General features: G+C 38.0%; 1 protein-coding gene across 1 annotated transcript in view; it reads right to left on the minus strand.

Moving 5' to 3' along the window:
* Positions 1-23,110, minus strand: part of LOC109915062 (microtubule-actin cross-linking factor 1, isoforms 1/2/3/4/5-like) — a 101,508-nt gene that overhangs the window by 33,232 nt on the left and 45,166 nt on the right. Inside the window, exons 12-20 of the mRNA XM_048612951.1 lie at positions 21,640-21,919; positions 20,175-20,303; positions 19,306-19,383; positions 15,069-15,230; positions 12,472-12,576; positions 8,591-8,686; positions 5,189-5,314; positions 2,012-2,164; positions 833-987 (exon numbers count right to left, since the gene is read on the minus strand). Of these exons, the coding sequence (XP_048468908.1) occupies positions 833-987; positions 2,012-2,164; positions 5,189-5,314; positions 8,591-8,686; positions 12,472-12,576; positions 15,069-15,230; positions 19,306-19,383; positions 20,175-20,303; positions 21,640-21,919 (1,284 nt within the window). The remainder of the gene's footprint in view (positions 1-832; positions 988-2,011; positions 2,165-5,188; positions 5,315-8,590; positions 8,687-12,471; positions 12,577-15,068; positions 15,231-19,305; positions 19,384-20,174; positions 20,304-21,639; positions 21,920-23,110) is intronic.

Below are 23,110 nucleotides of genomic sequence, written 5' to 3' on the forward strand. Positions count from 1 at the left end.
ACAGAGTTAACGTTTCGGGTCCGGTGACCCTTCCTCAGAACAAAGTTGCTAGAAAAGATTTTTCTGAAGAAGGGTCTAGGCCCGAAACGTCAGCCTTCCTGCTCCTCTGATGCTGCTTGGCCTGCTGTGTTCATCCAGCTCTACACCTTGTTATAACTTTTACATCACAGCAAGATAAGATCATTTTGAGATGTGTGGCATTAACATCTGCTTAAATTCTCACTTGCTCCATGTTTCCCAGAAATGGTTGAACATGGCATTCTATGGCAGATCCACAATAGAATTATCTTAACCAAGTGCCCAAATATTTTAAAAGTACATTTTATCCAGTAGAAAATGGGTCAACTTTCAATTCAAAGAATTGTGGTGGCAATAAAGGTAAAAACCTAAATTCATTGATAATGTACTTTAGTCATAATACAATATCTAAACAGATGGAAGGCTTCATGACATGGCTACTTCAAATGAACAGCTTAGTACTTAACCTGAAATGGGCATTTTAAGCCACCTATCATTTGAATTAGACTTGGTCATGATACAAAAATCACCATCAAGTGTCACTAATGCAACAAATCCACTGCAACTATGTCCTTTACAGTATTATACATAAAAGATCTGAAATTTATCAGAAGGATAACACTCCATATAGCCTGGACAATGATTCATAGAAATGAATTTATAAAACTGATTGCCGAAACAAATTATTTTAAATACATTTTACTAAAAAGTTTAAAAAAAATGAATTCAAGTAGTCAATAGTATTATGAAATAAAGGTGGCATGATCAGAACTACCTACATCAAATTGCTATTTAGTAACAAAATGTTCTATACCTGCTGCCAGTGTCAATTGCTTCTTCATTTGGTGCAGGGATTGTGAAACAGACAGATGGAACCATTGCCTCATTCCCAGTTGGACTAATAACTTTCCACTTGGTTCGGTAAGAGTTATCCTCCAGAACGCACTCATCATTTTTACAGACAGTAATCTGTTAATAACAGAAATTTATAATGCCAGGACTTATGTCCCAATATAGACACATCTATATTTTCTTAAACAAAGGCATCAATAGAAGCATAGAGTTACAAGTTACCCATTTACTTAAATAGAAAACTAACTACATTTTAACCACTTCACTTGTTTGGTTGAATGGTGTTGCAGACAAAGGTGCTGGTCCATGGCCTCTGAAAATAACTTGCGCATAAACAATAAATACAAAGTTTTGGGAGGGATCCAGTGCTCCATGATGTTGGCCCAATAAAACCATAAAAGCCAATGCACGATCTACCAATCGTAGACTGTTATAAATTTACATGCTTGTTCCTTTTTTTGAGAAAATAAAGAATGAGACATCTGACAAAGTAAAATCAGTGCTAAATTTTGTTACAAAATTCGCAATATCATGAAACAGCTGTTACTGTCCAGTAGAAAGTCAACATCCCAACCAGATGGTCAGGGGTTTTGAATAGTGGCAATTGCTAAAGCACATACACCATTTCTGGGAATGACATTTCCAAGTTGAACTATACATAAAACGTCTTACAAGGTGCAATGCACCATTTTCTGATGGAGGGAAACATTGGCATGGTTGGATGACCCCATTAAAAACGTACCTCCTGCTGGCCAATTCCGAAGTGACACTGACAGTGGTTATGGAATGTTGACTGCGGCCCAGACCCTTTAACCTTCCTAGTTGATGGATGCTGCATGGTGCCAAGCGGCTCCCATGAGAAATAACAGAGACAGGGCAGGGAGGTGGTGAGGGAATAGGGATAAAAAAATTGTTTGCAAAATTCATTAAATTTCTTACTCAATAAAACATTGTAGAGTTGAAAATTTATGATAGTACAAGAACAAGATGTCAGTGTCAATTCTAGGTGCAAGCCTTCCTAGGCCAAAAACGGAAACTGTACTTAGTACATTTTAATACCACTACCTCCACATTACTAAAAGCAACTCAGCATTTTGTTTCCTTTTCAGTCTTTTACTAAAAACAGGTGCAGAACTCCTACCTCAATCTGCCTGTAGTCACAGATAGCCTTGATTGGGATTGTGGTTTTTATAGCATTATCGGGGTTTCTTGGTTTCAATTGAACAATTGTTTTTGCTCTTCCAACAAGACTCGCTATGGAACTCTTGTACTTGATCAGCTGCTCCTTTTCATCCTTCAAAGGAAAGTTTAAATCAAAAATCACAATACTTAATGTGATAACTGTATGAAGTGAGCAAATCTAAGGTGTTAAAATAGAAGATTTGTATGTGGATCAAATAGTCACACAGACTGCTAGAAAAGGTTAAAGACATCATGAGATTATATAGTAAAAAATTTCATTTAAAATAAGAAAGATATTGCTTTTAAATACTAACAGCAATCAAGTCAAAATATCAAACATTTCAAAGCAGATTTAAGCACTGAATTTTAATTGGGCGATGATACAATGTTTTGGATTTTCACAAAACCACTTTTCCCCCCTGTCTTTGCCCTCTAGAGGGCATACTGAGACAATATGCAAAGGGAACACAAACTCCATTTTTAACTGAAAGGGGTTCAATAATAATTCCTTCCAAAATATCTAAAGTTTTATAACTAGAAGTGAACACAAAGCAATTTGTTGACAAATTCTCAAACTTATTTCTATATTACAGATAAATAAACAAAGTTGGAAAAATTCAACATTAAAATCGCTAATGTAGTATATTGTATCCGCTATTCCCGATGTGGCCTCCTCTACATCGGGGAAACCAAGCGGAGGCTTGGAGACCGCTTTGTGGAGTGCCTACGCTCAGTTCATGACAAACGACATCACCTCCCAGTCGCGTCCATCCTGGGCCTCCTCCAGTGTCACAACGATGCCACCCGAAGGCTGGCGGAACAGCACTTTATATTCCGCCTGGGAACCGTGCAGCCCAATGGTCTGAATGTGGATTTTACAAGCTTCAAAATCTCCCCATCTCCGACCTCATCCCAAGACCAGCCCATCTCGTCACTGCTTCCTTGACCGGTCCGTTTTTTCTCCCACCTATCCGCTCCTCCCACCTCACTAACCAACCTCCACCCCTACTTCCTACCTACCAGCCTCATCCCCGCCTCCATGAGCTGCCCATCTTCCCTCCCACCTACCTGCCCCTCCCTCCTCACTGACCAACCCCCATCCCAACTCCCTACCTACACTCACCTGGACTAGCTTCATACCCACCTCCTTGACCTGTCCGTCTTCTCTCCACCTAACTGCTCCTCTATCCACCTTCTATCATCGCCTCCCCCTGGCATTTATTTCAGAGACCCCTTCCCCTCCCCCATTTCTGAAGAACGGTCCAGACCTGAAACGTCCACTTTCCTGCTCCTCCAATGCTGCCTGGCCTGCTGTGTTCATCCAGCTCCACACCTTGTTACCTCAGACTCCAGCATCAGCAGTTCCTATCATCTCTGTACAAAAGGACGTTTGCCATAGGCAAAGCACTGGGCTCGTAGCGTTAACGCTGCCCAAGGACGATCCCTCAAATCGATTGGAAGGATAGACACACCAACACTAGTCTCTTCTTGGGCTTGCAAAACAAACATCCATGCTATGGTGATAGTAGGAACTGCCGATGCTGGAGAATCTGAGATAACAAGGTGTAGAGCTGGATGAACACAGCAGGCCAAGCAGTATCAGAGGAGCAGGAAAGCTGACGTTTTGGGTCTGAAAAAGCTCTACACCTTGTTATCTATGCTATGGTATTGTGTTAGCCACTCTATTGCTTTGGTCTTTTGGTTCAGAATGTCAAAATACCACGCTCCCAAAGCAAGTAACGTTCTGCCAATTCTGTCAGGGCAGATGAACCAGAGGAGAACAGAAGAGGACAGAAGAGGACAAGAATGTACTAAAAGCCAGAAACAAAACAAAACTGCAGATGTTGGAACTTTGATTGTCCATCTGTGCATATCCTCTCCATTACACCCACTGGCTTACAGGATAACGTTAAGCGGAGGCAAATAATTCCAGCCACCATTACCAGGCCCATTTTTGTAAATTCTATTTTTGAAGCAAGCTGTGAACCAATTTCAGGTAACTGAACCAGTCATAAATTTTGCTGACCATTCATTATTTGCCATATTTTGTTGTCAAGTGACTTCCAATCCAAGTTACTATACACGAAGAATGTGATGGAATATTCTCTACTTGCTTGGATGAGTGCAGATCCAACAACATTCATGAATCTTGACACCATCCAGGACAGAGTAGCCTGCTTGCTTGGTACTTTATCAACACCCAGAACATTCACTCCCTCCATCATCAATGCACAGTAGCCGCAGTGTGGGCTATCTACAGGATGCGCTGCATCAACTCAACAAGCCTCCTTTGACAATACCTTCCAAACCCTCCAACACTACCACCAGGAAGGACAAGAGTGACAGATGCAGTTGATAGTGTTACAATGCAAGTCCCCCTCCAAGCCATACACTTCCCCCAGCCAGAACTATAATCACTCTTCCTTCACAGTCACTGGGTCAACATCCTGGAATTCTCATCCTAACAGCACTGTCGGTGTACTATACCCAAGGACTGCAGCGGTTCAAGAAATCAACTCATCACTACCTTAGAGGACAACTGAAGATGTGCAATAAATGCTGGCTTAGCCAGTGATGCCTACATCCAAAGAATGAATAAAATGGAAGTCACCAGTTATTACCAGGTAGCTAATGAAAATGGCTTTGAGCTCTTTTACATACCAGTTGCTGCCCATGTGGCATGATGGATAGCACAACTATTAAATGTGCAAACACACTAATGTCCTCTTCCTATCATGGACATGTGACAATTCGTCTAATGAAACATGTAGATGAGAAATGCAAAGCAACTGTTTGCCACTCTCCAACTCAATTACAGTAGACACTGAGCATATAAACTCATTTCTTATTCCTAATCTCTTAAATCTCAGAAATTGTCATCCTAGAGTTTTTTCTTTCACCATTCAACTGTCAGGTTGGAGAAACTAACACAGAACAACTTGTGCGTAAGGAACCTTCAGATGCCCAAATTCAAAATTTTGTACCAGATTTACATATTACTAACTGCTTAGTTGAAGTCCTTCTGTGAAAGATTTTGGATAAAAGCTAATTTTCCATGAGGCTGACTTCACAAACAAGACAATTATCAAACAAATAAAATAATATTCATGTTCAACATGCAAATCATTGTCCATACCATGGAATCTTGAAGTAGATCCTCTAGTTTTGACAGACTACTGGTCCGGTCGCACTTATATTTTCTCTTTATTGTCTCCTGAAGATTCCGTAAATACTGTTCTGCTTCTTTAATGTCAGTTAAAAACTACAAGACAGCAGGAACACACGTTAATAGTTAAAAAAAGAATAAAGCAAAAGACACAAGTTTCCCAAATATCTCCTAGACCAAGATGGGCCAATATTAATTACTTCTGTAGATACTGAATTTTGATGCAATACTGTTGAGAAATTAATCAATCAATCTTAGACAGGCAAATGAGTTCATGAACTAGTGCTGCATCAATTGGTCACAGTGAAATGTTGCAACTAAGAAAGAAGGAAATAGCTGTGTTTTTCAGCTGGTCTCAAAAAAATTGCACCATAAATGACCAAACAATAATAGAAAGTCTGAAGGTTTCATTTTGCCATCTCAATTTAAAATATATACTTACAAACAGCCTATGAGTCAAAAATAAGAACAAAGAAAACTTGCTGAAAAGAGATAATATTGTTCAAGCTTTTTATCTTGCAATTATCAGGACAATTCACAGGAAATAACAGAATAAACTACCAAAGGGAAAATAAAACATTTATACTGTATGAGGAGTGTGATCAATGGACAATTGGCCTCTCATTGGTGTAGGTTTTGCCATAAAGAATACACCAGTTAATTATGCCTGACAGTTACGTGCCAAGTTCTGTTTAAATCTTAAACAAGGAAGGGTGATTCTTATTATTCAAGGCATTACCCTGAGAGGTGAACCACGGAATGTCACCTGCTTTGCTGCTGAAATAGGTGCAATCTGTGTACATGATCTTTCTATCTGTATTTTGCAGAGTCCTGTGTGTCAATATATGCAGTCTTCAGCACAAGCAAAGTCCACCACAGAATTAGCCCAACTGAGAATCTAAAATTGGTTGCCAGTATAATTCTTGCACACTTAAGATTATATAGCAAATGCCCAACTGTGGAATCACATCTCACGTTGGGTACTATGCTACAAGATTTGCAAACACAGGCTGATAGAGTACCATCAGTGCCTTGCTTGTTGAAAACACGCAGAGTTAATGCTGCTTTACACTGTCTGCCAGTCTTTGGGATGTAGCCTAATACCTTAAGCAATACTTTACCCTTCTAGGATAACTGAGATAGGCTGGTTATCTTTCAGGATCAAAAGCCACAGCTTTAGGCTCTTTCACAATTTTGCATGATATACAATAAAAAAAATCTGATCAGGATAGCCATTATGCATCCCAGTTCATTATCAAGTGTGCATGATGCACAAAACGTTTGGGCCCTAGTTATGTACAGATTGCCAATAAGGCTAAAATTACAGCATGTGGAACCAAAGGAAACCCAGTGCATTCCCTGACCAGTGAGGTGAGTTTGCAATAGATGATATTAGAGAACAGTTAGCCAATTTCACAATCAGAAGATCAAGGGAAGAAAGCTCATTTGACTGCTCCATTTCAAAAGGTGAGTTTAAGCACAGGAACCCATTAAGATGTAGCAGGGAATTCTTACATGCAGCTGCAATTCAAATATAACAAACATATCATCTAAATATTGCAGCTATGCAAGTGGTAGGTGGTTAGGTGTTATTTTGTTTTACGTGAACCAAAGATATTTGCGGAAGCTGGCCCTGGCAGGAATCCTATGGCAACAGCATATATTTCAGCATACATGGTGTCATTAATAAAGCTTGATAGTTAATTGGTCATTAATAACTGGTGCATTCTCCCCAATGTGGGGAAACACATTTTCTATCAATCAGTGCCCAATTGCCAACCATCAGCATTCTTCTCTCATACAATGCAAATGCAGTTACTTCAGTACATCTTGTGAATTGTTTTGATGAGTGTCAACTGGAAGGTTTTGTCAAGATGTGACATTTTTCAGCAATACTCAAAAGTTCTGCACTAGCAAAGACTAAAAGTGAAACTTGTACCCAAAAGTCAGTCAACTTCTCCAAGGCAGGTGTAAGAAAAAATGAACAAATGTCAGTTGTATTATTCTATTAAAAAAGGTGTCATGAAACTCAATCAGTATTGGCAACGTTTCGACCATCAAATTTCTGTACTTCACAAAACACAAAATGGTTAAAAACAAAATGGACAAAAAATGCTATGAAAATATCCAAAACATAAATTTTACTGATGGCTCATCAAGTTGAATGGTGAGGAATTGTACACCTCATACACAGAACATCAAAGTCTCATTCTTGGTGCTGCATTTGGGGCTTGCAACTGGCCACAACAGAACTGATGCAGAGAGTGAGAAATTATCCACGGTTTCTACTAATGACTCAGTAGCCTATGCAAAGATGGAGAATAGGATTAAATTTAGTTGCGTTTCCTTTCAGTGTTGAAGTTTATCAACACTTACTTTATAGGCGCATTCATAAATGATGAATGGAGGTACAGGATGGAGACCAGCATTTATGAAACAACATCACGACAAAGAGTCAACACTTCTCAGAGAAGGGAGAATGCTGAGAAAAACAAAATCTAATATATTCATAGGCACTGGTAGATTGTATGTCTTGAGACTGAGCAAAATCATGAGAAGGTACATTTCTGATGAAAATCGTACTTGTTTATGATCCAGGATTTTTTGGAGCAGGTGGAAGAAGAAACAGTGTGAGACAAGAAATAAAGAATGATAATTAAAGATCAGAGAAACAGTAGAGGCAGGTAGAGACAGCCAGAAATAGAAAGCGTTACAAAAAAAAAAAATGCAAGACAGCTACAAAACAGGAGGAGGACTCTTTCTCTCCTGTTTAAGAGGTCACATTTAAGCTTGTAATATTTAGACAAGAGATATGTACAAAGCCACACCATAGTCTTTCCTGGAGAAGAAAACTACTGATGACTGTGAGCAATACTTCAAATGTAACCTTCAGTTGACTGAATAACTGAATAACATTAACATTATTTCTATTGAGACTTAGCAACAAGATTGTTGATGTGTTGGATTCAGCAGTAGCTGAGATCTTTCAAGTAGCTCCATGCTCTTTAGGGCCAAATGTAAAGTGGCAAACAAGAGTTTAATTCGCTGAACACTCAGTACGAATTTAGCTAAAGCATGGAAATTTTACAGTAAAATTTCCCCATTTTAGCTAAGTTTATGCTGCTGGAAGGAATATTTGTAGGCAGTGTTTAGGAATTGGAGAGGTAGCATCTCTTGCATTTCCAACATATGCTGCTGATCAGCTATATTTCACACTAGTAACAGGGAACTATAAAGTAACCTTCAGTCAGTTAAAAGATAATACATTAAATATTTCAGTAATCAGTACATGAATTTACTTCAATGGCATGTTATTTTTGAAAGCAAATTCTATACCTAGTGTGTTTATTGTAACCATAAAGTCTATCTTACCTGGAAGTAAGCAGTATTGTCTTTTACATGTTGTTCCACGCAGCAACATAATTGTTTGATCCAGTGCCATTGTGTCTTAAGGGCAGCACTGTATGCCTTAAAAGGAACAAATGCAGTTTATTCACAATATGACTAGCACTTCAAGTGCTTCTATTATTCAACTATCCAGTTTTTTTTTTTAAAAACAAAACTACACCATTTTGTTATGACATTAGACAAGAATGCAAATACTTCTATCATGTTGCTGAATTAAATCTTGTCTAATAGAGCTTATAACGTCATTTATCACATGTTCAGGACAGAGTAATTCAAAATTAAAATTACTTTTTGAAATGTTGTCAGTGCTGTAAACAGCAAGCATGGCAACTAATTGGGCACTGCAACATCCCACAAACAGCACAGGAGATGCATAACTTGTTAGCCTGTTTTTCTTCCCAGAGTGCTGATTCTGAATATAATATTCAGATATACCTGAAATATTTACAGAAGGATTACAATGTTGTTGCATATGTAATCTCTGTGCATCCAATGATGTTTCAAACTAATTTATTGGATGAAATGATAGTCCAGATTGTGTGTCCAAGTAAGGCTTGAACCTTTGATCATCCGACTCTCAGCCAAGGGTGCTACTAAGATGGGTTGCATATTAATGGATCTTACATAACCCTGTCTTGCTATTACTTTGTTTCCTTTTTACAAAAGATACTGAAATTCAGTTATGTAAAAATGTTGAATGTTCAAGCTTTGTAGCTTTTTCCTAACATGCTTTCACTTTCTTTTGTTCAACATTACCTTCACCCCACCATCTTCAGCTGCTTCATCAATGGCTTTCATTCCATCATAAGGTTACAAGTTTTGATGCTTGCTGATGACTGCACAATGTGCAGTACCATTTGCAACTCCTCAGATATTGACAAAGTCCATACCCAAATGCAGAAAGACCTGAACAATACCCACGTTTGGGCTGACAAGTAACAACAACTAACTTTGCACCACCAAAATGGCCGGCAGAGACCATCTCCAACACAAGAGAATCTAACCATTGTCCCCTGAAATTTGCTTGGCATTACCATTACTGAATCCCTGCTATCAACATCCTGCGGGGTTATCATTGACCAGAAACTGAACTAGACAAGCCATACAAATAGTGTATGGCTACAAGAACAGGTCAGGAGCCAAGAATCCTGCAGCAAATAATTCCCCTTAGACTTCCCAAAGCCTTTCTACCACCGAGAACATTAAAAACAAGGAGCAGGAGGAGGCAATTCAGCCCCTTAAGCCTGCTCCATCATTTAATAAAACAAATTATCTCATCTCAGCCTCAAATCCACTTTCCTACCTGCTTCAAACCCTTGCTAATTAAAAAAAATCTGTCTATCTCCACCTTAAATTTACTCAATGTCCCAGTAGCCACCGTATCCTGGAGTACGAATTCCGCAGATTCACGATCCTTCGAGAAGTAATTTCTTATCTGCTTTAAATCTGTCATCCTTTAGCCTAAAGTTATAATCTCTCATTCCAGATTGCTCCATTTGAAGAAACATCCTCTCTATATCTACTTTGTCAATTCTTTTCAGCATGTTATATCCCTCAATTAGATCTCCTCAACTTTTCTCAGCTCCACAGAGTGTAGGACTAATCTGCTCAATTTCTCTTCATAAGACAAACCCCTTATTCTCTGCAATCAATCTAGTGAAGGAATCTACAAGCACAAGTCTGAATAGGATAGCGAACTCCCCATTTGCCTGGATAAGTACAGTTCAAACAGCACTGTGCTGCATACCCTCCTGACTTGGAAATATATCTCGGTTCCTTCTCTGGTGCTGGGTCAAAATTCTTAATTCCCTCCCTAATATTTGTGTCTACCTTTAGCAAATGGACTCCAGTGCTTCAAGAAGGTAGTTCGTCGCCACCTTCTCGAAAGGTGCTAGGGATGGGCAATAAATACAGGCCAAGCCAACAATGTCCAGATCCCAAGAATATTAAAAAACCTACAACTCTATGACTGTACAAATTGGTGCATAAAACTTTCAAAGAATTAAATTCAAGTTGATAGGGTTGTAAAGAAGGCGTATGGTGTGTTGGCTTTCATTGGCAGTGGAATTGAGTTTAAAGAACCGAGAGGTCACGCTGCAGCTCTATAACACTCTGGCCTTACCACACTTGGAATATTGTGTTCTGTTCTGGTCACCTCATTATAGGAAAGATGTGGAAGCTTTAGAGGGGGTTGCAGAGGAGATTTACCAAGATGCTGCCTGGACTTGAGGGCAGGTCTTATTAGGAATGGTTGAGGGAGCTAGGGCTTTTTTCATTGGAACGAAGGAGGAGGAGAGGTGACTTGATAGAGATGTACAAGATGATGAGGGGCATAGATAGCGTGGATAGTCAGAGATTTTTTTCCCAGGATGGAAAATGAATATTATGAGGGGGCATAATTTTAAGGTGATTGGAGGAAGGTATAGGGGAGACGTCAGAGGTAGGTTCTTCACACAGAGTGGTGGGCGTGTGGAATGCACTGCCAGCAGTGGTAGGGGAGTCAGATACTTTAGAGACTTATAACTGACTCTTGGATAGGCACATGGAGGATAGTAAAATGTAGGGTACGCAGTGTAGTTTGATCTTAGTAGGACAACAGGTCAGCACAATGTCGTGGGCTGAAGGGCCTGTACTGTTCTATGTTTACAAATTTGAATATTATAAGTTTTATGCAAAAATGAAGCTTAGTCTTGACAACTAAAGAATATTTACTGAAAAATGCCTATTAATTTCCTACTATTGTTAATACCTATTCTCAGAAATTTACAGAAAATGTTCAAAATAATTGAACTACTTTTACCTTTTTCATTATGAATTATCTAAATTTATGCCAGAATAAGCACCGACACTCCACGCACTCCCTCAAATGCATGCTTATCATCTCTGATGTGTTAATCATACTAGCTAGATTGTGAACTTGTATCTAAGAACTGATGTTTTACCTGATGAGTTAACATGATGCATCTGTAGCCAGCAAAATTAATCTTGCCAATATTTAGCATTCCTATCTAACGTCCATGAGAGTTTTGGTAAAACCAAGGTAAGGAACAACAGGCAATTGCAAATGTTCAAATTGGGGCTTAAGAAGTTCCAGGAGCTTTCGTGAAGGTGCAACTACTAGAAACAACCATTATTTTCACTTTTAAAAAAAAAAAATGCAGGATTGAAGCAGCTTTTGATATTCCCATATTTTAACAATACTATGGGTTGAACAGCAGAGGCAGCTAAAATTGAAGCCCGCTCGCCTTGATATCAGATTTCAATAACGATTTGCCAAACTTCATAGAGTCACACAGTGCGGAAACAGACCCTTCAGACTAAGTAATCCATGCCGACCATAATCTCAAACTAAATTAGTTCCACTCGTTTGACCCATATCCCTCCAAACATTTCTTATTCATGTACTTATCCAAATATCTTCTAAATTGTAACTGTACCCATATTCACCACTTCTTCTGGAAGTTCATTCCACAAATGAACCACTAAAAAAAAATTGCCCCTCACGTCTTTAAATTTTTCTCCTCTCACCTTGAAAATATGCCCCCTTGTCTTCAAATACTGCAGGAAAAAGACACTTGCCATTCACCTTACCTATACCTCTCAATTTTAAAAACTTCTCTAAAATGACCCCTCAACTTATGCTCCAGTGAAAAATGTCCCAACCTCTTTTTATAACTCAAACCTCCATTCTCGGCAACATCCTGGTAAATGCTTTCTGAACCCGCTCCAACTTAACAACATCCTTCCTCTAACAGGGCTAACAGAACTGGCCACAGTACTTCAAAAGAGGACTCCCAACATCCTGTACAACCTAAACATGATGATACATTAGCTGAACAAATTACCTCAACTGTCTGTCTGGCTGGATGGTTCTCTAGTGAAAGATGCTCTCCTGTTTCCTGGTGGGATTTAATAACTTTCTGCTTCTGCTCCAATTCTTTCTTCAGTTCCTAGAAGAGATGTGATAAGAGCAATTTTTAACCACGCTTCATGCAATTTTAACATTCACATTAATTATTGAGGTGCACTTTGGACAAGAGTACAGATAACTCTGAAAGAAAAGAAATACAACTATCAATAGCAAGTATTAATATAGAATCACAATTTATAATCAAAATCAGCAAACAGTAGGAACAAATACCTTTAGTTCCCTAGTAAGAGATCAGGGACGTGATTTCATGTATTGGTTAAGTATCCCAATGCAGAGACAAACGCGGGTCCTTACACACCAACATAGGGGGAGCCATCTCCCAGCAATGATTTTCCTAGATTTGGCCGATTAGTGATCAGAGATGCTCTGGTTGTTCTTAAGATAGGACAAAGCCAGAAGGCGCCCTCTTAGCAACTTTTCCACCAAATGATAAAATGCTGAAATCAGCAAGCATCATCTTGCAGAGCCCATGGAAGTGGAAACCATTCTAGACAATCTGCAGATGCTGCTGTGGCTAGACAGGCATGGAAGTCTCAAAACCTCCCTCTAGCCTCTTGTAATTAGCCTTATGCTTATGCATATTGGCTACCCTCACAATTATTGCACCAATCCATTTCATACAATTCTGCCTAAACTGCAAACCTCTACTGATAATATAATTAATGCTGAAACTTGTTCATAGTTTCATAACAGTAGTGTTTGAAAGACACATTACTGATGACCTCTTAGTCTTTCAATCCAATATACTATTCTTTTACTATTTTATGAAAGTAAGAATTAACATTTTCATAGTCATTATTTCAGCAGACAGACGATTAGACCTAAACTGGTAATCGCATCAGTGCTTATTAAAAACACATTCCATTAATGCCCATGTTGGAGCCATTTTGTTTTATTTGTGAACCATATGCTATATTAACATCTAACCTCACCACAATTACCATCTTGGGTTTTGGGAGAGGGATGGAAAGTTTTGTTCATGCGTCAGACATGGCTGAGTTAGAAGGCTGTGGCTCAAGTCCCACTCCAGGACTTGAGAACAACAAACTAGGCTAACAATTCAATGCAGCACTGAGGGACAGTGTTGCATTAATTATGGGTTTTATTTTTCAGATGAGATGCTGAACAGAAATCCTGTCTCCTCTTTCAGGTGGACATAAAAGATCCCATGAACGTATTTCAAAGCAGTGCAGGTGTTATTACCAATGCCCTGGACAATATTTATCCATCATTAAAATAGATTATCTGGGCATCGCTTTTCTTTTTAAAACTAAAAGTTTGCTTTGCTGCATTTTCAGCAACAAGGTAGTGGCTAAGAATTTTTTTTAAAAAGTAAACTCAGTTGTTGAGAAACACTTTAGGATGTCTGACAGTCACAGAAGCCATGTTATGAATCCAAGACTTGTTTTTAAACCTGTTTTGTAATTCTCCAGGTAGCTTCAGCTTCATCGCAAAAAGGATCAAGTCATGTGCATCATCCATGAACTTAATTAGCATGAATACATAAAGGAAGCATATTCACTCTTACAAGAAGTAAAATTGCAACCCGTCAGAACCAGCTTACAAGAGACCCAAGTTGAGCGTCAATTTCTTTTCTGCTATTTAAAAATATTTACAAAATTAGTCAATGCTATGAGAGTGTGGAATTTCAAGACGACAGTTGCCTTTTCTTTACTGTCAAGGCCATAACAGTAGAAACTCTATAGAGCAATGGAATAATAACCCTGATGTGTTTGAAGTTGATCAGAGTGAAATGCTTTAGAAAAAAAAACTGTTGTCCAGCCCCAACATCACCTCAGCTTCAAGAACATACCCATGCAAAAATATGCATCCATGTCTGTGCAAACATTGTGTAGATCTGAAACTTTCATGAATGACTCCAATAACACTCATTCCCTGTTACCAAAGTGCACTTAAGGTCAATGGCTCACTTTTGCTCTATTCCTGGTAACTTTCTGCCCAACTTAGCAAATCTAAAAGAATGGAAGAGAATCAGTTTCCAATTAAAAAGACTGCCATTCTTAAAATCATGGCATGGTTGGCATTTGCTTATGGAAACACTTGCCTAGATAACCCTATTGGGCAAAAGTTAATGGAAAATTGTAACTACAGGTAAACTCTCTCAAAACCGAGCCTCAGGAGAAAGGCTGTGCTAGATTTTGCATGAGCACAGGAATAGATCAGTGCACAAGGAAACAAGTCTAGCACCATGCAGCAACCAGCCAAATTGTCCAATTAAGTTCAGGTGAATTCAGTTAATAAACCAACACATGGCACTTTCAAAAAATGTCTAGTTTTCAGACTCCTCCAGTTTTCAAGATAGCCAGTTTGAGAGAGTGTACCTGTATACACTACTCCACCCCCAATGAAGTGATTTCAACTTTCATTGTTTTATCAGTATTGATGCCAGGTAACGAGGACCAAGGAACAAAGTAGCAGTGGGTGGGGTAGTGAGACAAACAAACTTTCCTCAAAGGGCTGTACTATAAAAAGGTTGAACATAAAACTTACAATGAAATATTCTTTCTTGGCAGAAATATTCGTATTGTTGTCACTCCAGTCATAAGCCAATTCTTCTTCCTCCTTTTCATTTAGCCAGATAAGCTCCGTTGTCACTTTTGATACAAAACTGTGCAAACTAGTCAAGTGCTTCATTCGTAACCTTGAAGTTTCCTAAGGACAAACAACACATAGCATTACATATTGAACAACAAAAAAACAATGTATCGCCAAGTCAGTGATCAGCAGTGAAGACAAAAGTAAATCATTATATGAATACTTCTTTTTGGAGTGTGAACCAAAAGAAAAATGGGGCAAGATACAGTTTTAAACTAAGGAAACTGGAAGATGATGTTTGCAGTTTTAAAAAGGAGTTACTGGAACAAATTGTAAGCTGTATCTATAAAGGTTGCCTTATTCAAGTAAGGACAGTGCATTCCAGAAAGAATGACACTGCCTGGGTGTGTTCAGGGCAGTTTTTTACCCAGAGATCATATTTGAAAAACTAATCAAATACTATCATAAGGGCTCAGCATAACAACAATCACTTGACAGTCTCCTGGACAGGTGACCTTAGCCTGCATGCAATGTCAAGCTTCTAGCCTGAAAAAAAGAGAAGGAACTGAACCTTGCTGTCCCTTATATGGGAGGAAATAAAAGAAAACCTCCTGGTAGCCGTTCTCATTCGGCATTTCCCTACGCTGCAACTTACCTTGTTGAAAGGAAGAAAAGGGAAAAACAAGACCTTCAGAGACACAAAGGGAAAATTCTCAACTAGTGAAATCTTTGCATCATTAGCAAAGATTCAGAAGGAGTTAGCAGAAAACAACTCATTGAAATCTGTGATCTGAACAATTGCCAGGCTGCGCTTGTCTGAAATGGAAAAATCTGGCGTGCATTCTCTCAACTTGAATTTAACAGACTGGTGCAATTAGGCAATTTGAAGGTTCAATCAAATTTTCACATTTCTGATGACTCTGGAAATAATGAGGGTTCAGTTGTAGCATGCTACCCCAGTCAGCTGTGACAATTAATTGTGACCATCAATTAACTGTTTGACCACTTTTGTAGAGAGATCAGTGTTTGATTATGAGAACACTATTACAATAAACTATAACTACTGTCAACTACGATTTTAATTTGCAGAATGAAAATTCCTTTTATACATATAAATAATACATTTGGTACATGGAATGCACTAGTTTTCAGTGTTTGAGAGGAAAGGATATTCCTATCCACTCACTGTTCTTCACCCCTTCAGACTGGTGGAAAGTGGCACTGGCACAAGTTTCAATGCAGAGATGAACCCTTTATAATCAGAGGGGAAAACAGTAGAATTCAAACAAAGAAAACAAATGAAAATAATCTTTAAATTATCAAGAAAATTGTTCAGAAAAATGAAATAAAAATAAGTACTGCTGTGAATGTTTAACTACTTTTCCATACTGTTGCAAAATCAAAACTAGTTCTAATCAAATTAATTGTCTACCTACTTTCAGGACCTCCAGTGTCTTTCAATTTCACAATGGGAAATTACCAGACATTTTGCTCCCATTAGAACAAGAAACAGGAAAAGCAGTAGCAAAGGAACAGAAGAAATCTGAAGCAAGTCTGAATAGTCGAGTAGACTTTTTAACAAAAACTGTTATTTTATACAAAGATTTGAGCTTTAAAAATATAAACTAAATATTCACATAAGGTTTGCTGTATTTTATCTTTCTCTCATTCCATACATTAGTGCTTTGAGCTTTTATCTTTGTTCGTTTCTCCCTCAGTTCCGCTCTGCCACAAAACCTTAGCTGTCCTGTCTGCTTGTGGTGATTGGCTGCAGGTAAGCTATGCCTGATTGATTGCAGAGCATGGTCACTGATGGCAATAGACACATTCTTCTATAGCTGTTTCAAGACAGTTTCCCTCTTACTGAAGTCTTTGCTTTGCCTCCTCTCCTCCTCCTACCAAGTTCATTCAAGTGTATTTTTTTTTTTAAATTTGAGCTTTAATTAAAAATTCTAAAATTGCTGTTGTTACCAATTGTTCTTAAAGCATACATATGTACAGACTGCTTGGCAAAATACCATAAACTTTTTAAAAATACATAAGTCAAAAGAATTTTAAATTAAATAGTGGGGGCAAGGGATCAAATCTAAGAGGACGTGGTAAATCAAGGAGGGCAGATAAGAAAGAATGAAAACCGTGACAAACGGATTGACGGAGAGGGACAAATAATACAAATCTAAGAATAAACTAACTGATTAGACTAGAATATACAAAAAGAACAAGATCAAAATAAAAATTTTGTATTTGAATGCAAGTAGTATTTGAAATGGGTAAACCAATAGAAATAAATGGATTCAATCCATTAGGCATTCCAGAAAAGTGGCTGCAAGCTGACATGGTTTGGGACCTGAATGTTGAAGGATACAGCACATCTAGGAAGAACATGATGCTAGGAGACGGTGGACAGATGGTACTGTTACATTATCACAGTTTTAGCATGGAGAGAGGGATGCCCTCAGTTCAGTAAACCAGGATGTGGGAACAGTTTGAGACAAGATGAAAAAGAATGAAGGCAGGAGGTCACTTGTGGGACTCTATGTATAGGCAGGTTAGAGCATAAAAAGAAGAAATAAATGGTCCCTGGTCAAAAAGGCAAGGGAATAATCATGGTCAATTTTAATTTATAATTGGAATGCAAATGTCAGGTGGGCAAAGGCAGCCAAGCTGAGCAGTTCAGAACATTTTCACGATAGTTTCTTGGAAATGCATGTTACGGAGCTGATCAGAGAACAGGTTATACCAGACCTCGTATTGCGCGCTCAGATAAGACTAAATAATGATCTCACAGTGAAGCAGTAACGATAATAGTGATTGAATTTTACAGAGACATTAAAGTGTCAAACTTGAAGGAAAAACAAGTGTGCAGAGACAGGCGGAAGTCAGAAGATTGGACAGAATATAATAAGCAAACAATGACCAAACAATTAATGAGGGTAAAACTGGAGTATGAGAAAAAGTTAGCCAGAAACATGTACGCAAATGATAAGGTTTTCTATACAGTTAAAGTGAGCACTGGCTACATAGAAAATGAATTTGGAGGATTAATAATGCAAAATAAAGATATGGCAGATAAACTGAACAGGTATTTAACATCAGTCTCCACTATAGAGGATACAAATAACATCCTAGGAGGAGTTATAAAGCTGGAAATGGAACGATGGAGGAATTCTGGAAAATTAGAGGGCATTTTTTTTCTAATCATTCTGGTGATCAGGCTAGCTGGTCCAACATCTATTGCCCATCCCTCATTGATCTTTAGAATGTGGTGATGAGCTGCCTTTTTGAACTGCTTTAGTCCATTTGGTGTAGGCAGTGTTGGTCAACTTAAGGAAGAATGTAAATCTGTTGAAAGCAGTTCAGAAAACAGTTACTACACTATCACCTGGAATGAATGGGTTGTCTTACGAAGAAAGGTTGGACAAGCTAGGTTTGTATTTACTGGATTTAAGAAAAGTAAGGTGTTAATTGACAGGGATCTTGACATGGGCGTTGCGAAGAGAATGTTGCCTCTTATGGGGAAAAAAATCAAGGAAACTAGGAGTCACTGTTTAAGTATCAGCAATTGTCTGCTTCGAATAGAGATGAAGTGAAGTGAAGTGAATTTTTTTTTTTTAAAAACCTTGAGGGTTAGGAGTCTTTGGAACTCCTTCCTGAAAAGGTGGTGTAAACAGTTATTGAATATTCTTAAAGGAAAGGTCAACAGATTCTTGCTTAACAAGGGATTGGTGGGAATATGGTTTGAAGTCATAATCAGATCAGCCATAATTTTATTGAATAGTGGACTTAAGGGGCAGAGCAGCCTACTTCTACTCCTTGTTTGTCCATTTGCATTTTTGCCACAAAATTTGGTTTGACTTATTAAAGAAATTAGCTTTGAAGTGTTATAGAATTCTCTCTCATTAAAAGTAGGATGAAAGAAATCCTAATGTAATACACCTTAAAAAATGCACAAACTTGTCTGCTTGGTTCCAATGAAGATGTACAAGGTAACTCAGGTTTAACAAAAAAAGCATCATGTCCTATTCCACTGCTTATATTGGTTTTATTTAATTATTGGCACAGACAAGATTTAATCTGGGTAGCTGAAAGCTTTTAATACTCACCAGTGGTCATCAAACTCGTAATATATTGGGTAGCACTTTTATTTCTCGTTAATTATGAAATGATTAAGTGATTCAAACTAACAACTTACCAGTAGTTTGAGGTATTGTAGCTCCAGTTTACTTAATGTATCTACATAACTGGTCTTGAAATTGGGAGAGATTTGACCCTGTAAACAGAATAATTTGGAGAAATCAATGTATGTTGTACATTGTAAAGGGAAACTTTATGGTTTCTGGACAAGTACATCGCAGCACAGTATTCTGCAACGCAAAAATGGAATTTAAAGATTGAAACTGACATCACCAATGATAATCTCTGAAAGCACAGAAGCCTTCAAAAACAAAGCAATAAAATTACCTTTACTTACCAAAAAAGTGACAATATTACTTAATTGAAAATTGTGGATGTCTGTCTAAAGTATGAATACTTATTACTTGGAAAAATATGGGAATGAGCCAAGAAAAGAGTTGGGGTAGAAAATTGTCACAAACTTCTTGAATGACGGAAGAATAAATGACAGTCCTCCTTTTTCTCAGAGCCTCAATTTTGCAAGCAATAAACCTAAACCAATCAAATAAATCTGATACTACAACAAGCGATTTCAAATTAAAGTTAATGCTACATTCACCTTGATTATTCATTTTCTTAATTAACTCTTATACAAATGCAATTACGTTGTGGGTATTCAGTTTAGGATGAATGCAGAAGGCATTAACACTAAGCTTTTCTAATAAAGCAAAAGTTATTCAGCAATAAAGACAGGCAGAATGGTCCCCTTTGAAAGAGGAGGCCTTTGTTAAGATCTACACAAAGTCCATGCCTAAAAGATAGTGATATTTAGCAGAAGTTTAGAATGCAATTGGCAGCTAATCTAGAGTTTTGATATATTCACCTGGTCGTGAAATACACATGCCTGAATTACTGAGACATAAACATGAAAAAAAAAAAAAAACTTACTTCATAAATTTTAGCTTCTTTAAGACTAGATTCCAGTTCTTCTACCGCAGTGTGGATTGTCTTGTGGTTATCAAGCTGTATCTCCACACTAGGCAAGTCAGTGCCCCACTCAGCTCGATCAAGCCTTACCTGTGAGATCAAAACATGCATCAATTCCAATCTAACTACTTGACATTGAAATTGTTCCAGACAAGATGCCCAATCATTAAGCTCCTGGGTGAGAAAGGATGAACTTGCTCCCCTCCTTGATTCACCTTCTCCCTCAGCTGGTCTCAACAAAGTTAATTTAAAGAAGGATCCCTTCCCGCCCAGACGAAATGAATGACGTTTTAGTAAGGCTATCTTGAAATCACAAGAGCTTATTTGTTACTAAATGCAAGAAGAAAAATAATCCAGCACACACACACGGAATAAGATGGGAGTCCAAAAAAAACAAGAGTTGAAAAAAATATACGGATCATCTCAGAGCTGTTTTGTGAAGAGTAGACGAAAATTAATTCTGCAACCACTGCAGTAATGTTAATGGTAATGTTGACATTAATAGAAGAACTGTCAACATCAAGATTCTGGGGCTTTCAGGAAGATTGAAATTCTTTTGTCCTGGTTCCTTTCAACAGTAGCTGGCTGGTAGCACTCAAATTGAGAAGGTGCTTAACTCTAGGACATCAGGCCACTAAACACAGACAGGCCAGATTTGAAGCTGGCATTCCATCCTGGTCTTTGTATGTCTTTCAAAAGGATAAAACACAAACATTACTGCAGGAAGTGGCTTCTTGTTTAGAAGGGGTTGAGAAGACAGACTCTCACCATCTCTTCCTTTTAAGTCTCTGTTTGAGATTTCTCTGACCGCATAGGTGCGTCATTTACATTCAAACTCCTCTTTAGGCTGTATCATCTTTCTTTAGAAAAGGCACACATTGCAAACAAAAGGTTATGCCCAGGAGGTAATCCAAGATTATAATCCTTGGTCATGACACCGTGTAGCCGAGAAGATGTTACAGCTTCGAAAGCCTGAGAAAGATTGCCGATACCAGCCACAGGGATTTCCTTGACCGTGACCAATGCTTGTAACTAACTTTAGAATCAAAAATTGGAAAATATTTGATGATTTTTCCATTTCAATTTCATTACTAGTTGAAGGGAACAAGATAATATAATGCAACATGCATGGCCTGCAACACATACTTGCAACTTTAGCAATGCAGATAGATTTTTATGTTGAAGCATAAATCTGAAATTTTGGCAAACGAAATTGCATACTAACAGCAACTGCATTTCAAGGCATTGCTCAAATAATTGTGTGGTATGGACATAATCCAACAAAAGCCAACAATTGTGCTGTTTTTAAAGATGGGGGTACAAACTCATTTTCACAAAAGCTTGCAAACAATTCAAAACAATGAAACCTTAGCTTGCATAAGCGCAGTCCAGTTCTGACTTGCATAACCGAAGAATTTTACAGTACCTGCACTTCCTCCACCCAAGCCAAAAGCTCATACACAAATCTCAGGTTTCCTTCATCTTGTGTTGAAGAGGCTGCAATCAATTCTGATCTTGTCACGGGTTTTTTAAACCCCATAAGGGAAGTGATGTGCAAAGTGCCTGAACTGGCATCAGTTGTTAAGTCAGTGACAGTCAAGTTCAAAGGTTGCAAATGCTCTGTGGAGGAGATAAAATGTCCTTTTCTGTACAAGTTTGTGCATTCAAGTCTCAATGCCACAAGCTCATCCTGTAGTTTAATAATTCTGTGAACAAAAAGATAAAATATGCCAATCAAGGCTTCATCAACACGTCAACATGACATGACTTATACCAGTATATCAAATTCGTTAGGTAACATTACTGCCATGCTTGTCATATTAAAACAATCTTAATGCAGATTTTCTAATTAAAAGTCATCTTTCACCTTCAATGATGTGTTAACATTACTAAAATGTCATGAAGCTGACACTTCTTGTACTCGTCAGAATTGAAATGCAAGAAAAAAACAACTTCAGTAGAAGAAACAACTTATTCATACTGACCACTCTATCCTCATGCTGTATAAGTTTTGAAGCTAACCATCTCATGCTTCTACCTTGCAGGAAATGAGTGGTATCCTCCACTAATAGAAAGTTATCATCAAACCAAAAAGACATTCAGCCTGTCACACAAATGAGTACTGTGACATTATAAATTTCAGTGTTGATCTGATGCCATGTGACTCATGGCAATGTCCTGAACAATCAGTGCGGGCCTGCCTCATTTGTATTTAAAACAGTTAAATGAGACAGTTAATAGGGTTTCGTGGTGCAGTGTAGGGTACCTATCTCTACAGCAGGAGGCCTGGGTTCAAGTCATACCTGCTCCAGAGGTAATAACATCTCTGAACAGGTTGATGAGAAAATATATCGCACTCTAAAGATATACGTTAAAGATTTTATGATAATCTTAACCTAGTTCTAATTGGGTGGATACACAAATGCAAGAACTGCACACAATTTTACCAGAAAATCAGCAATATATTTCCAAATTCAAAGCCAGCACACATGCATTGAAGTGGCGAGTTGATAAATTAAGGTTAACTTGTAGTTGAGACTAAATAAGTTATTGAAGACAAATAGAAAGAAATGTACGTTGATAACTCGATCGCACATTACCAATCTGGTAGAACTCAAAGCTGGAACTGAGTGCTTGAAACACAAAAATTTTCTTTCCATCATCCCTCACCCACAATTCTGTATTTCAATAAGCATAAAAATGCCCTTTTAATATATTATAGCTCCATATGCTTCTCTTCGGAGTTGGCTGCAGGTCTGGTATCCACAGATAAAATAATATGGTATCCTTGCCACTTCAATTTCCACTAAGCAGACTACACATGTTCACTATGATTTTCTAAACACTTGACTTAATTGCACTTTAGTAGCGGTATTATTTCAGTCACAATCTTGTCA

The sequence above is a fragment of the Rhincodon typus genome, chromosome 27 (assembly GCF_021869965.1).
Source record: "Rhincodon typus isolate 14 chromosome 27, sRhiTyp1.1, whole genome shotgun sequence".
Classification (NCBI taxonomy): Eukaryota; Metazoa; Chordata; class Chondrichthyes; order Orectolobiformes; family Rhincodontidae; genus Rhincodon; species Rhincodon typus.